Source organism: Protopterus annectens, chromosome 1.part2 (assembly GCF_019279795.1).
Source record: "Protopterus annectens isolate FY-2018-M chromosome 1.part2, PAN1.0, whole genome shotgun sequence".
Classification (NCBI taxonomy): domain Eukaryota; kingdom Metazoa; phylum Chordata; order Ceratodontiformes; family Protopteridae; genus Protopterus; species Protopterus annectens.
The window spans coordinates 554,145,124-554,160,231 of NC_056727.1; the positions used below are offsets into that span (position 1 = coordinate 554,145,124).

At 40.4% G+C, this 15,108-nt stretch overlaps 1 protein-coding gene across 1 annotated transcript in view; it reads left to right on the forward strand.

The window, feature by feature from the left end:
- The window catches only part of LOC122792384 (lysophosphatidylserine lipase ABHD12-like), a 398,594-nt gene that overhangs the window by 261,773 nt on the left and 121,713 nt on the right, over window positions 1-15,108 (forward strand). Inside the window, exon 4 of the mRNA XM_044060171.1 lies at window positions 10,188-10,307. Coding sequence (XP_043916106.1) covers window positions 10,188-10,307 — 120 coding nt within the window. The remainder of the gene's footprint in view (window positions 1-10,187; window positions 10,308-15,108) is intronic.

A 15,108-nucleotide genomic window follows, 5' to 3' on the forward strand; every position in this document is an offset into this window, starting at 1 on the left:
CCATATTTTGGAATCTTTGTCCCCCTTTATTTCAGGTGTTGTCCATATTTCTTGTGCTGGAGGTTGAGAGGTATGCCACAACCAATTTACCTCATTGCTCTTTGGGTTAATTTCTGTATCCTAGTTCTTCAGAAAATGCCTGGTCCTAGTGATTATCCATTGCAGAACCAGGGATATCCAAATATACCCTTATCCAGATCTAGTTTTAAGAGAAGTTGCAAAATAAATTAACTTGCCGACTGAACTGATTTCAGGACCAAAGATTCTCTGTAAATTGCTTAATCTGGACCTAGTTTTCTAGAGACGTTATCAAGAGAAGTAACTTTTGCACTACACTGTTTTCAGGATTACGGATTCTCTCCAAGTATTCCAAAATCCAATCTGAACCCATCAGTGACGGTAGTCTTCCTGGGGTAGAGCTGAACTATCTCTAACAGAAACATTTCTGCCAGACTGAAAAAGCTCCAGCTCTGTTCAGTAGCATACCGCCTGCTCAGAGGTGATCTGTGCCTTACGTAGAAGGCCATGTCCAATTCAGAATTGATGGACATGCTCCACCTCAAAAAATCCAAATCCATCAGAGCCACGAGAGCTAAAGATCTATACCTAAACCTCAGCACAAATATGAATAGGACATGCTGGAGGGACAGATTCATAAACCAGAGGCTTCCTGCACTCTGGAACAGGATACCTGTCCATGTTAGGCAGAGCCCCTCACTGACTCTATTCAAGAGAAATCTGGACGAATGGATGGGTGATGGTAGGTTTATCCCGGGGGTCATCTCTGTGTCATTGCTAGATAGAGGCACAGTAAACTAAATTTAATTTAAATTGTACACTTTTGTATCATTACATGGGGTGGCGAAAGCCACATACACTTTGGCTAGGCTTATAAATGCCCTAGGGCAGATAGCCTAGCACTATACTATGAAACTATGAAATGGCAATGTTAAGTATCTTAAGTATCCTTGTTCTGTTTTTACAGCATTTTAGTGAAGGGGACTCTTATCACCTAGGGAATTCCTGGGGATCCTGAAATGCATGGCTTTCATCCATGCTTGTTGTCTTGTTAGCAAGACTGCTCAATAGGAAACTGTATTGGTACCGCAGAAATATTTGGCAGCAGAAGCACCCTCTGTACTATCCATTTGCTCCACTGTATAATGAGAGAGATCTTGAGCTGGAAACACCAAGTAAATTCCAGTGGAAGTGTTGCTTTCAAAGACACTCAGAGGCCTTAAGGATCAGAACTTAACCATATGTGCCTTGGATGCATCCTCAGAAGCCCATTCAATCAGTCTGAAAAATCATGGGAGCTGAAACGAGAACCATGTGAAGAAATACACAAGTATCAGAGTTGATGTGATCCTCGCTTTCAGGGCATTCAATTGAGCTTGAAGACCAGATGTCTTACTCTTAATAACAGGCAACATCATTAGAATGTGGTACCTAATGAGCAAGGGAAAGGCCCATTCCTACACTCTTTGCAAGCTGGTCATGCCGGTATAAGAAATTACATTGAATCTGATATGGCTGTCGTACATCTTGTCTCAGCAGAATGCTGTGGTGGATCAGTCGAGCAGGATAGATGCAAGACCCACACAAATTATTTTTAGATAGGGACTCTTTTCTAGACCTTATGTACACAAGGCTTATACAGGAAATAAACAACTCCATTTCTCTGAGCAAGAGAGAGCTGAAGAAGTTCTGTGCCAGAGCATTTTACCAGGAAGCTTAGGCAGTCAGTGGCTTCAAAATAGTCAGATATGTTTCCCTGGGCTTAACCTCTCTTCTCCCCAGGGTGATATAGAAGGCAAGGGAGGGGAATTCAAAATGCTACTGAAAACTTAGACAACATTGAACGTCCTTCTATTCTACTGTTGCAGTATTCATAACATAGGAATTCCCTGCCTAGGGTGACCAGACATCTGACCAGTTCACCAAAGCCTTTTACTACTTACAAGTACTTGGTACATTGCATGTATGCTCCTCGCGAATGTAAGGCATAAAGGCGACGTCCGCACCTACTATCCTCAGAACTTCTCTGCCACCAGTCCTAATGCGATTTTCGATCGTTGGTCTGCTCATCTGAGTTGTTTGATGGTGTATCGAGCCATTTCAGATAAGTGCCCTGTTGGTTTCTTTTTCCTTTTTACTACTGCTTTTGTGTGAAGTTTTTTCATGTCATCCAAGAAAGGCACTTGCCAGTGTCGGGGACAGATTCCACATAAAAATAGTTTGAGGCAGTGCTTGTTTTGTTTAGGGCCTACTCATAATCATGAATCTTGTTCCATTTGTCAGGCCTTTACAGCTAAGACATTACATAGTCTGCTTTCATCTCTAGCTATGTATCTTGAGAATCACTGTCTAAAATGCTTAGCAAAAGACACTATAGAGGGAATGTCAGGACCTGAGGTTGATTGGTCTTTGAAGAGGAAGGCCAAAAAGCCTAGTCCTAATTCTTCTGCTGCCCCTCCTACATCGGACATCTCTCTCGAGACTGATGGCCAGGATGCATCCAGTTCTTGGGTCAGATTCATCAGCTGGAACTGCTTCACAGGCTGCCATGGATTCCAATACAAGCACGTCCTCAGAGGCTATGCAGACATCCACTTTGGTTGCTCAGGGGGAACCTAGACTTATCACTGAAGGCTCTAGGGGGATCCCTCAAAGTTTAGTTAGAAAGGAAATTCCAACTAAGATTATAGAATGTAGACGAATGTCAGGTCCTTTCACCTTTCATAAAGAGGACATGCAGTTAAAAAAGAAGCAAAAGAGTAAACATCTTTCTGCTCCCAGAGACCCTCAAAGTGAATGGCAAATTTTTACCCAGGGCTTATTTAATGCCCTTATGGCTTTAAAGCCTCCTTCAAGTGTGTCTGTCCCTTCTACAAACCAGGTAGTCTGTGACTATCTCACTTTCCACAGCCTTATTCCTCTTACCCTTCATCTTTCTCAGTATCTTCCATTTTGGGAAAACTCAGGACACATGGGTTCTTTCCATTATTCAACAAGGGTATTTCATGGCCTGAAAAATCTCTTCCTCAGTTCATGAGTATTCCTCAGCCACTTCAGGAATAGCTGCAATTCTTCCCAGAGGTGCTTCAGGAATTGCTGAATCAGGGATCAATTCAGGAGGTTCCACTGGCCCACAGAGGCAGAGGGTTTATTCCAGAAAGTTTCTTCTGCTCAGAAAGGACGGTCCTCGGAGACCAATTCTGGATCTTTTACACCACAACATGTTCCTGAAGGTCCCTTCTTTCCACATGTCACTTCTGACTTTATTCCCTTTCATTCTTCCTCAAGTTTTCATGGCTTCACTGGATGTCAAGGAGGCCTACCTTCACATTCCTATTCATCCCCTTTACAGGAAATTTTTGTTTCTCTGTTGCTTCCTTGCATTTTCAGTTATCTACTTTGCCTTTTGGCCTTTCTGCTGCCCCAAGGGTATTCACCAAATGCCTTGGTCCTGTAATTGCTTTACACGGGCTTCAAGGCACCCAAGTTTTCCCTTATCTCAACAATCTTCTGCTTCAGACAGCCACTCCATAGATATTACTGCAGAACCTACACTTTATTTCTGTTCTACAAAGTTTGGGGTTCACAATCAATTTCAAAAAAATCATCTCTCACTTCTTCACAGGATCATGTTTTCCTGGGGTGCAGGATACAGACAGACCTTATGCTGGCCTCTCTACCTCCTCCGAGGGCTCTGTCCCTCATTTCTTTCTTCCAAAATCATCTTCCTCTAAACTCCGGTTACAGCTAGGAATTTCCTGACACTTCTGAGTTTTATGGCATCTTCCATTCCAGTGTTATCACTGGCCAAACTCCATATGAGGAAGTTTCAGTGGTACCTGAAATCAGTTTGGATCCAGCATGCACATCCTCTAGATTTCTTGGTTCATCTTCTTCCCTGACTAAAAAAGGAACTTTGTTGGTAGATTTAGCAGATGTCTCTGAACCCAGTCCTCCCTTTGCATCTTCTTCTTCCCTCACGAGTTGTTCAAAGATGCTTCAGATGTAGGCTGGAGAGCAGCGCTTGGCTCCTTGAAGGTACAGGGGATTTGGTCCCCTTCTCAAAGAAAGGAGCACATCAATGTCAAAGAGGTGAGAGTGCTTCTGCTGGCTCTTCAGACCTTTTAGCATCTTTTCCCCCTGGACCTCTCAGATATTTTACAGACAATACCACAGTCCTCTGGTATGTAAACAAACAGGGGCATGACATCTTATTTTCTGTGCAGGTTAGCTCTCATGGCATGGGAACATGCAGTTTACTAGCATGGCACTCTTCAGGCAGTGTACATCTCCTCCAGTCAGAGTCATGTGGCAGACACACTGAGCAGGTCCTTGACTCAATCCCATGAATGGATGCTTCACAGGAATGTGTTTTTGGACATTGTCCACCAGTGGGGTACTCCTTAAGTAGATATGTTTGCCTCCCCTCTATACAGACAGCTTCCTCAGTTTTGTGCCAGACTCCAGCTGCTTCTTTTTGTCTGCCTTTATCTCTTCCTTTAGCCTCTAGATTTGAGGCTAAACAATTCATCAAATATGTCTTTCACATTAGACCTCCCAGGAAGCCTGCTCCTCCTCCTTGGGATCTTAACTTTGTTTTGGAAAAACTGACTTTGCTTCTTTTGAGCCTGTGGCTTCAGGTTCCTTACAACATTATACTTGGAAGACTGTTTTGTTGTTAGCTTTGACTTCAGCCAGACGAGTGTCTGGGCTTCAAGCCCATATGGCTTCTTTTCCTTTTTTCGTTTTTCATAAGGACAAGGTGTCCTTGTGTACGAACCCCTCTTTCAAGCCCAAGGTTGTGAATGAGTTGTCACTTAATCTATTCATTTGCCCACTTTTTTCTCTTCTCCACAGTCTGCTAGTGAGAAGGTGCAACATGCCTTGGATGTGCACAGACAACTCATTTTATTTGAGTATCGGGAAACCTGATCAGCTTTTTGGTTCTTACCATCCTAGATCATTGGGATTGTCTGTTTCTAAGCAGACTATTTCTTCTTGGATTTCTAAGGCTATTTGTTTCTGTTATGTTTTTCATGGTAAGAGCCTTCCTTATTATTTTAAGGCTCATTCTACTAGGGCTGTGACTTCCTCTGGTGCATTTTTCAAGGGTTTGGACACCAACTCCATTCTTGAAGCAGCTACTTGGAATTCTGTACATACCTTTACCAGACAATACAAGTTGGCTGGAGTTTCCAGATCTAGAGCTGGCTTTGCTAGAGTCATTCTTCATGTTTTTTAGAGAGCTCTACTGCCCCTTCCTCCTCCCACTTTTCTTCCTGGGCTTTGGTACTCTCCCTCATGTTATGAATACTGCAACAGTAGAATAGAAGGACATAGTACAGTTGTGTAAAATCTTACCATAATGATGGATGTTCTTCTTTTCACTGTTGCACTATTCTGTCCCTCCCTCCACCCCCTGGTTATTGTTTTTCTTTTGGCTGTGCAGTTTACCTCTTTTGTTCCTTGGACTGGCGTTCCTTCTGGGGCATTGAGGATAGTACGTGCAGATGTCACTTTTGTGCCCTACGTTTGTGAGGAGTATACATGCAACGTGCCACGTATTTGTAAGTAGTAAAAGGCTTTGGTATACAAGCTGGACGTCAGGTCACCCTAGGCTGAGAATCACCTTATTGTGAATGCTGCAACAGTGAAGAGAAAGACATCTATCGTTATGGTAAGATTTTACACAGCTATACTTTCTCCCTACTGATGCAGATGGTGGATGCCAGTGTAAAATCCAGTAACACAGCCTCAACATGTGCACCTCTTGACCCAGCACAAAGGGTTCTTAGGACACTAAAACCTGCAGACCCTGCTATACTCTGGCCCCCTATTTTCAGAGGAAGTGCTAAGGTACATGAAGGAAGCTAGCAGGCTTAGTGTTAAGTCCTTCTTACCTAAATGGAAAAGATTCTGTCATGGCGCTAATGAAAAGAACCATGTGCTCAGTATGACAAGGGTATCTCTGATTCAAAATACCTGGTGTATTCCTTATACAGGGTGTGATTGTCTACCAGTTTCTCTAAGGAATTCATCACCTGATGCCTCATAGAAGATAATTTGCTCCAACATGGAGCTTAAAGTTTGTGCTGGAAAAGCTCACTCACTTTCTTTTTGAGGCAGCTGCCACCGCCTGACCTGTCAGATTTCTGTCTTGCTGTTCACTAATTAGGCCAGGAAAATGTTTGAGTTCCAAGCCGTTATGTGCAGGGAACCCAACAGAATTAGTTTATATACACATGGTTTCCTTATGCTTAAAGTTGTGGCACTGTTGAAGTTAAACCAAAGCATTCTTTTGCCAGTGTTTTTAATAATTTTCAAAATGAGGAGGAAGAGTCTTGTATTCATTGGAAGTTTGCAGAGAGCTCAAATGCTACTTGAGTGGAATGAAAAAGAATGTAAAGAAGAATGAATAACTTTTTATTTTGTTTGCTGATAAGGAAGACAAACCAGTTTCTTAGCAGGCCATTTTCAAGTTACTAAATCAATTAATTACCTTGTACTACTCTGTGTATGGAAAGACATTGGCTCTGGTAGACAGCAGTCTGGCCTATCCTTGCACAGTGTCTACTATGGCCTTTATTAGAAGGGGGTGCACAGGTAATTTAGAAGGCAGCCACCTGCTTTTCACTTCACTTATTTTCACAGCATTACAGGCCAGACCTCATATCCAGGGGCAGGGCAGGTTTCAAAACTGCCATTCTACTGGCCATCCTGCTGTCTGCCTCAAGAAAATAGATACTCTCTGCCAATATAGGTAAGCTTTGGGAATCTTCTCAAAGGATGAGTGCAACAATGGCCTTTACAGTGAACATGGAAGACAGTTGTGCAAAGGACGTGTAATAATCTGAGTAGGATCAGTGTTGCAATATAGCTTCCCTTTATCTTGTTTTGCACTTTTGTGGACATCTGAGGGCTGTGTTGGGAATCAGTTCACCTCCACACACACACACACACACACACACACACACACACACACACACACACACACACACACACACACCCCTGTGCCCTCTACGGCTTTGCTCAATGGCAGCCTGAGGACTACCATAAATAAGTGTCATTGATGCAATAAAAAATCGAAGATGATGTGGTTGAGTTCCTCTATATACTATGGGCATGGCTGTGTTCCTGGAGAGAAGGAGTTGGCCCAGTTTGCTGTGGGGGGGGGGGGGTATGCATTGCTCTGTATATCTAGCCGGATGTCAGACCTCCACTGCGGCTTAGATCCCAAAGGTCATCTATACAGCAGTGATTATACTTGAACATGGGTTATGGTAGGGCCCTTTTACAATTGAGTAAGTTGTTTCATTACTTCTACTTTTCATTTTTTCCACAGTCTGTCCAGTGCCATTTTGTTACTTTTATGTTGTGATATAACACATCAGTGTTTAATATACGAATACAGGGATTTCAGTTATGTCTTAACTTTGATTTATAGCATGCTTCAAGAAGAAGGCTTTACCGTTCCTAAGCTTTAATTTGGTAGTAATGGTGGTATTTGAATTACAGGGTCTCAAAGGAGCTGGAGCTCATTTTTCGGTGTCTTTACTGTCTTGTACTTCATGAGCTAGACAGTGCTTTACTCAGCTTGCTAGTAAATGCTAGATGGTGTTGATTGACGTCCTCCTCATATTGTGTTATCATGAAAGCTATCAATTCTGAGATGGTTGTGTTTAATCTATTTGTTGACTGTTTAAGCAAATTGATACTGTTAAATATATTTAACTCTATGTTGTGCATCTCTGTTAGAACAGAGAAACCCAGTCATCTTAACAATATACAGTAAATATGTATATATCAAATAAAAATCTTGAGTGCAAGGATAATTAAGTGCAAAAAAATGGTATAGGGGCATACCATCATTAGGCTGACTCGAAGATATTTAGATAGATGGTATATATTTTTCTGTCCTTTCCAGATCGTCTTTCTTGATCATAATAATGCCTGGACAGCCTTAATCAGCTATATTTATTCTGGAAAGTAGTAGATTTTTGAAATCTACTTTTCAGCTGTCTGTATTGTATTACAATGAACGTTTCTTTAATTTGGGTGTTGGCCTTAAAAGCTTCTATATTGTGCAATGAGGTTATCTGTAGTATGCAGGGGGAAAGTGCAAGTACGTGTTGCCCAGAGTTTTGGAGCTGCATGCAACTTTTAGTGGATGTGGCATGTGTAACTTAAGCCCATGTGTGCCACAGAGAATTGCACTGCTTGAAAAGTTGCATAGTATGATGATTCACAACTGCCAGTACTGTACAACTTCTGAGCACAGGCATGTTTGGATACATACATGCATTTGTTTCAGTGTGCAGATGACATCTTTCCATGGTGTGCTGTTATCTGAGCAGATAACCACACAGCTCAGCATTGCGTGGTTAAATTATGCTCTGTGGGTAATAGTCTACAAATTTTCCAAGCTGCGTGTATAGCTGATTCATAAAAGTTTGCTGCAGCATATGGTGGGATTCAGCACCATGATAACTGTGTACATTTATAAATCTCACTTTTGCCATACAGTTGAACTCTGCCAAAGTCAGCAGAGAACCTGGATAAAATAAATCAGAAAATAGCATACTATGTAAAAATAAACCATAAAACAGTGTACTGTGTGGACTTTTAGTGTGGCATTTTTTTATTTTCAGCAGAAAATGCAACAGTGCTCTAACAAACTTCGTTGAATCCCAGTCCTGGTTTTACAACAAGCCTTTGTTCACTTTGAAAGTATCTGTGACACATTTATTGCTGACTTTCAAATAAAAAAATCCAAGAAGCATGAAGTCCATTTGTTTAATTTGGAGCATTATAACAATGCATATTTTATTGGTGATGTGAGCTCTTCGTTTAAAAATATTAAATATTTCACATCGTGCCCTTCGTTAAATATTTCACATTGTCCTTATTTATTCCACAAGTTGAAAGCCACTGACTCGTGTCTGGGAAACAAAAGTTTGAGTGTCATGAGCTTACCTACTGCTAGGAGATACTGCGGTGGCAAAACCTGGTGCCATTTTTTCCTGAGACTTTGCCAAGGGAACACAATCTGATATTGGTCTGCCTGCGCTTAGCTGTACTTTTATAGACGGGTGAACATAGGACCTCCTTTTCAGTGTAATAATGTGCTGCTTCTGGGTCACTGAAGGATCAGTAATTTTATACATTTCTGATGATATGTTTGTATCCGATAATGTGCAGTTCAGCTGATGTATAGCAACAACCCTGTTCAAATGAAGGACACCAGTTTCAGTTTTCTGTCTTCCTTTATATTTAATGGGTTTCCTTATCATGTTTCTTGTCTTTGAGAGCCGAAGTAGAATTACTAAGTGCATGAAGTAAATGGTCTAGGTTTTTTTCAGGGTGGTGCTGTAATGAGCAGAGTGAAATGCTATATTATTTTAACATTCTACAGTAAAGAAATGGTCGCATCTATTTTTCCACTTTGCTTCTACATCCTACTGTATCGAAACGTCTAACAGACAGCAGCATATTTTCATAGTAAAAATAACATTGAGGAAAATAAACTGTCCTTACTTCTGCTATGCCCTCCCTCTAGAAAAGCTGCCTCTAGACCGCTTTTTTTTTTCTTCGTGATTGCATCTTAATCAGAGTGTAAGATGACATGTTCTAGAAGTGGGCACTTTTAAGGAATATCCTATAGCAACTGATGTAGTATTCTCCCATAAGAGTGAGGGTATACAATGGAGTGCGTTCTGATTAAGGCATATGTTGTTATGCACATGACAAGAGACATTATTTCTTCATTTACATCCCTGTTTGTGAGACAACATGTAGGTGTACCTGTACTAGCAGCCAACCAAGTCAAAAGGGGAACATTCATGGAAAACTGTAATTACCCTGGCTTGACCCTCCAGTAATTGGGGTACTAAATCAAGGCTGACTTCATTGCATTTGTCACTCTGTCTTCTGCATTTCATCTGAAATCTTGAAAGTCAAAAATAAAAGGAAAAAGAAGTACTAGAAAGCTGATGTGAAGTTGTGATGTGGTTTATTTTTGTTGGTGATTCAGTAATTGATTTTGTTTTTGTTTTTTGCAAAAATCCCAGGCACATTTATTACAGATTTGAAAGACATGTCTTGAGGTTTGCACATTTGTGTGGCTTCATTTTGCTGTTTTAGGTCTGACCATTTACCTTACTGTTTTTTAGGCATACTGTTCCTACAGCTTTATGGAAAGATGCACAAGGAAAGGATCAGACATGGTACGAAGACAGCCTGGCCTCCAGCTACCCTGTAATTCTGTACTTACATGGCAATGCAGGGACAAGGTATGCTGCTTGCTTATTGCTTTAAGACTAATGATTTGTATATTATTTTCTAAAGCTGTTGTTAAATCAGCACATAATAAAAATAAGGACTGGGTTTTGGTATCTGTAGACCTTATTACCAGGCCATTGTTTGGCATAATGACTATGAAAAATAAATGCATTATATTTGAATTGTATATTTTTGTGTGTGTGTGTGTACTACCAAAAGCCATAGAAACAAGAACTATAAGAACGTACTGACATATGAATATTGCAGTAGGAAAAAATCATTCTTTTGAGTCTACCCTTATCCGTGTCCAGATCTTTCACAGCTGATCCCTGTCCCAGACAAATCATCAATTGTCCCTATTTCAGCTGCCGTTTCTACCCTCTTTTTCACCCTCCCATTCCTTCTAGTACGTATGCTCTCCTTATTGATGTTTTTATCACGGATGTATATAAAATGTACATCATCTTTGTTATCTCATTCAATTTGTACAAGATGGTGTTTCACTGTTTTGTCACATTCTGGCTGTATTGTTTCTCTCAGTATGTTGATAATTCTGCACTGCCCTCTAGCATGATCTCCCTTTTCCCTCTGTGACCCAAATGAACTAGAAAAATTATTCCAGATATCTTAAAGTGTACAGCAAGAAGATTGCATCCTTGTTGTTTCTTGAGTGTGCTGCTCTGTATCTACATCCCACACCTGTTAACTGGAGTAATTGCCTTTTCATTATGCTCTCAGTGTTTTGGTGATTGTAACCCCTATGGATCATTTTCATTCTGCATTTTTCCAAGAGTCACCAGTTGTCACCTGTTTTAGGAGAAAGGGTTTCCATGGCCTTCAGTCATAAAGAATCCCACTAAATTCAATTTCCCACTTGTTTAACTACCCTGTAGGTCTCACCTATTTTTTCTCAAAATGTAGTCTTAACTTTTTATAACCACTGCAGCAATCTTAGTATCAGTGGTGAACAGACTGATGGCTTTAAGTCCTAGTGTGATACCTGACACACATATTTTGAGAGTGTTTAACCCTATTACCAAACCTGTAGCCTTTCATTGCTTACTCTTTCCTTTACCTTTTCTTCATCCACACCAGTTTGATGATCTAGCTCTTGCCCATAAAGTGCCTTTATCTCATTCCTTCTCTCATGTGTCATAACAGCACACATCAGTCTGTGAGGCATCCTTTCATTCTAGGGGAAGTTAGTCTTTCAAAAACTACATGTGTTGTCAGACTTGGGGGAGGCAAGAGTCAAGTGCTAGCTGGTCATCATCCACAGCTGAAAAGGATTTTTTCCCCATTTTGTATTCCTCTTCCTGAGGCTAATTTTGCATGTCAGACATGCAAGCCACAGAAAACTGTTTGTGCGGTCAAGTTCACACACTCAGTGCTCTCTGTGTACCACCTTTTCAAAGGTTTAGGCAATACACTTTGTGCTGCTAGGGCCAGCTTTTTGATCTACATCAAAAGATGTTCCTGAGATAAACAGGCATACATATCCCCCCTTTCTGAAAGGCATGAGAAATTGCTATTGGCTGCTTTGTCTTTTACTTCCCAGACAGTTGCTCATATGTCAGACCCATCCATCCATCCACAACCCCATATCTCATTTTTACATATGGGGTTGAGGTGCCACTTCAGCAGTGACAAGCAGCTAGAGCCAAGGTTCACACTGCCGGGTGGCTAGCCCTGCCATGGCTGTTCTTCCATATCACACACAGACACACTTATGGCCAGTTTAAAGTGTTCAGTCTACCTACTGCATGATTGTGGAATGGGGGAGAAAAATGGAGCACCCAGAGGAAACCCACATGAACACAGGGAAGACATGCAGACTTCGCACAGAAGGCACCCCAGCCGAGAAATGAACTGGAGAACCAGATCTGCTACTTAAACGTTTCTCACTTGTGTTATAATTAGGGCCACAGTTATGACAACAAAAGCTTCTTTGCTGGTTACTGTTCCTTTTTAACGCCTCTCACTTATTCCCTGGTTTCTCTTTCTTAATTGCCTCTCACTCATTCTAGTCATTTAGTCATATATTTTGGGGAGAGGGAATTGTTAAGTCATAACATTTAGGTTTACCCACCTTCTGTGTACAGTTTTTAGTATCCAAAATAGGCATCTTGCCAGGGAATGTACTAGTACAGCTGGGATGTGACTTCTTACGTTTCTAGCGATGATGTTCACTCTGTTTACTCACTGCTCTGAATGCCACTGGTCACTCACTTCTGTAAGAGAAATTTTTGCTTTTGTAGGATTGTGCTTGCTTGTTCCAATTCCAATGAAACAGCTTTTGCCAAAGTCTTCAGAAGATCCTTGAGGAGTCTGTATCTTAAGAATCTCTGTTGACAAATGTGCCAGTAGCACCAAAAGGTTACTGAACTTTAGATCATGTTCTGTTTATGGCCTGCAGTGTTATGGAAAACTTCAAAAATTGTTTGATTTAAACAGGCTCTAAGAAAGAAACATCTAAAAGCATTTATGTTTAATTAAAAATAATTTTAGTGATGTAAAGAAGAGTGTTAAGAAAAAGTATTTCTGTAACAGATATGGGAGGTGATGACAAAATGGGAAGAGAAAAAGTCTGAAAATCTTCAGGAGGATTTAAACTCTTATATTCTGATCAAAGAAAATGATCTTTGTAAGTTGTCACTACATTATTTCATAACTTTACACTGTGTTACCTTAATTCTACTTTTGACATAAAATTATAAAAGCAGTGGCTTCTTACCTTTCTTGAGTAGACCTGTGAAAACTTGTGCCAGTATGCAGTGTTGTAGATGTGTATGTGTCTACCTCTTAACTAGTGAGCTGGTGTTCTTCTCACAGTTTCAAGAGTTACAGATCTCCACTTGAAAATTTTGATTTGCAATATATTCTACTAACTAACTTCAGTGGACAATTTTCTGATTGGTTATATAACAAAATTTGAATACAGCGTGGGCTTTGCTATCTCAGTGACCAACTCTGATGGTGCAGTGGTATTATGTCCTGACTGAGGCCCATATGATGCAGGATCAGTTAGCAGCCCAGGCAGCTGAAAGGAAAGCACTGGAAATCTTCCCACAGAATGCAACATTTAATTTTGAGTAGGAGTTATGATGTAGAAGATTTGGCCCTAGAGTGGCTGTTAGGCTGTTCAAGCCGCTTTTGGATGGTAGCCTTCATAGTGCGCATGCAGGAATGTACACCTGCTTGGGGAAGGGATTGTGAGCCCCTTGATGATGTAGTTGGCTTGTCCTGTTGTGATGGTGGCATTAGGACCATCTTAAATGTCGTTACAGCTGAGATGCTGACAAAGACATGAGCGACCAACATGATTGCCTGAATTGAACTCCTTCTATATAGATCACATCTCCATTTTCAGACATATTAGACTGCATCTCCTTTTTTAAATGTTGTTGTTGTGTCTTTTGGCTTTTCCCGGTTAGGGGTCGCCACAGCAGAACTCCGGTCCGCTAATGATTGGTAGTTGATTTTTACGTGCTGAGTTACCAGCCCTGACGCACAACCTTCAACGAAGGTATGCCCATTCACGCTTCTCTAGCCGAGAACTGGACAGCGTCTTACTGTGAGGCGACAACACTACCGCAGCACCACTACCGGGGGTCATCTCCTTTTTTTAATATCTTTGTTAAATCACATTTTAAACAAAACATAGGTTTATATACATTGCTAGAAAAGAAAACAAGCCATTGGTTTTTATTGTTATTTTCATGCAGGATATAGTTTTTTTTCATTTTAACAAGTGTAATTCACTGAAACATTGCATACATTGCTCAATACTGTTTTTGCTTAAACCTTCCTCCTCCTGCTATACATTATTCTGTTTGTGTTGTTCACACATATTTCATTTTTTATGCAATGTGCTCCTTTCCTTTTCTAAGTATCCCACTTCCAGTTATTTTATCTTTTTTGTAATATTCAGTACTTTAATTACACTTGATGTAGTTTTTTGATTTCCATTTTCCAGCAAATGCTTTTTCTTTGCAGCCAAAAGCATTAAACTTCACCAAGGCATTACTGCGTCTAGGCTGCTCAAATTTTAAGTCCCAGCTTCAAAGAATAATTTCCTTAGTTACAATAATGTGTTCCTTTACATTTCTGACAAAGTACTTTTTAGGGATTTTTAAAAATTGCCTACTTGCTTCACTTTTAAAAACCCTGTCCTCGTTAACATTGAATAATTAGGGGAAATTGTTTTGTATATAAAGGATATGTGTTATTTGTGTTTTTTACACTCTGAAAAGTCTTTTTAGCCAAAGTGCTAAGAGATTTTATCTGAATTAAATACTACTGTTAAGAAAACTGCTTGGTAGATTCCTGTTTAATGCTTTTGGCTGCAAAGAAAAAGCATTTGCTGGAAAATGGAAATCAAAAAACTACATCAACTGTAATCAAAGTACTGAATATTGCAAAAAAAATCTGTTGTTGCTGCTTCTGTTACTTGGTTCTACTGTGGTTTCTATCAGCTGCAGTTTGATGGCCTGTGAATCCTTTAACCAACTACCTAGAATTTTTCATGAGAGCAATATAGACCCAACACAGAGGTCTATGGAAAGCTTCATTCTTCCTTCTAATGAATGGTCTGCGTCAAAGGAAAATTCTGCAACTGGTAAGAGTAATAATTTGGATCATGTACTACCTCAGTTATTGCAGAAAATGGACCAAGAAAGATTCAAGAGATGTAATAATCTGTATCAATTGGACAACATTCAGCTGTGGCAGCTATGTCTCATGAATTAGAGGTACTTTTTGATCAGTTAGATAAATTGCTGTACAAAGAAACCTCTGTACATTTTGATTTAC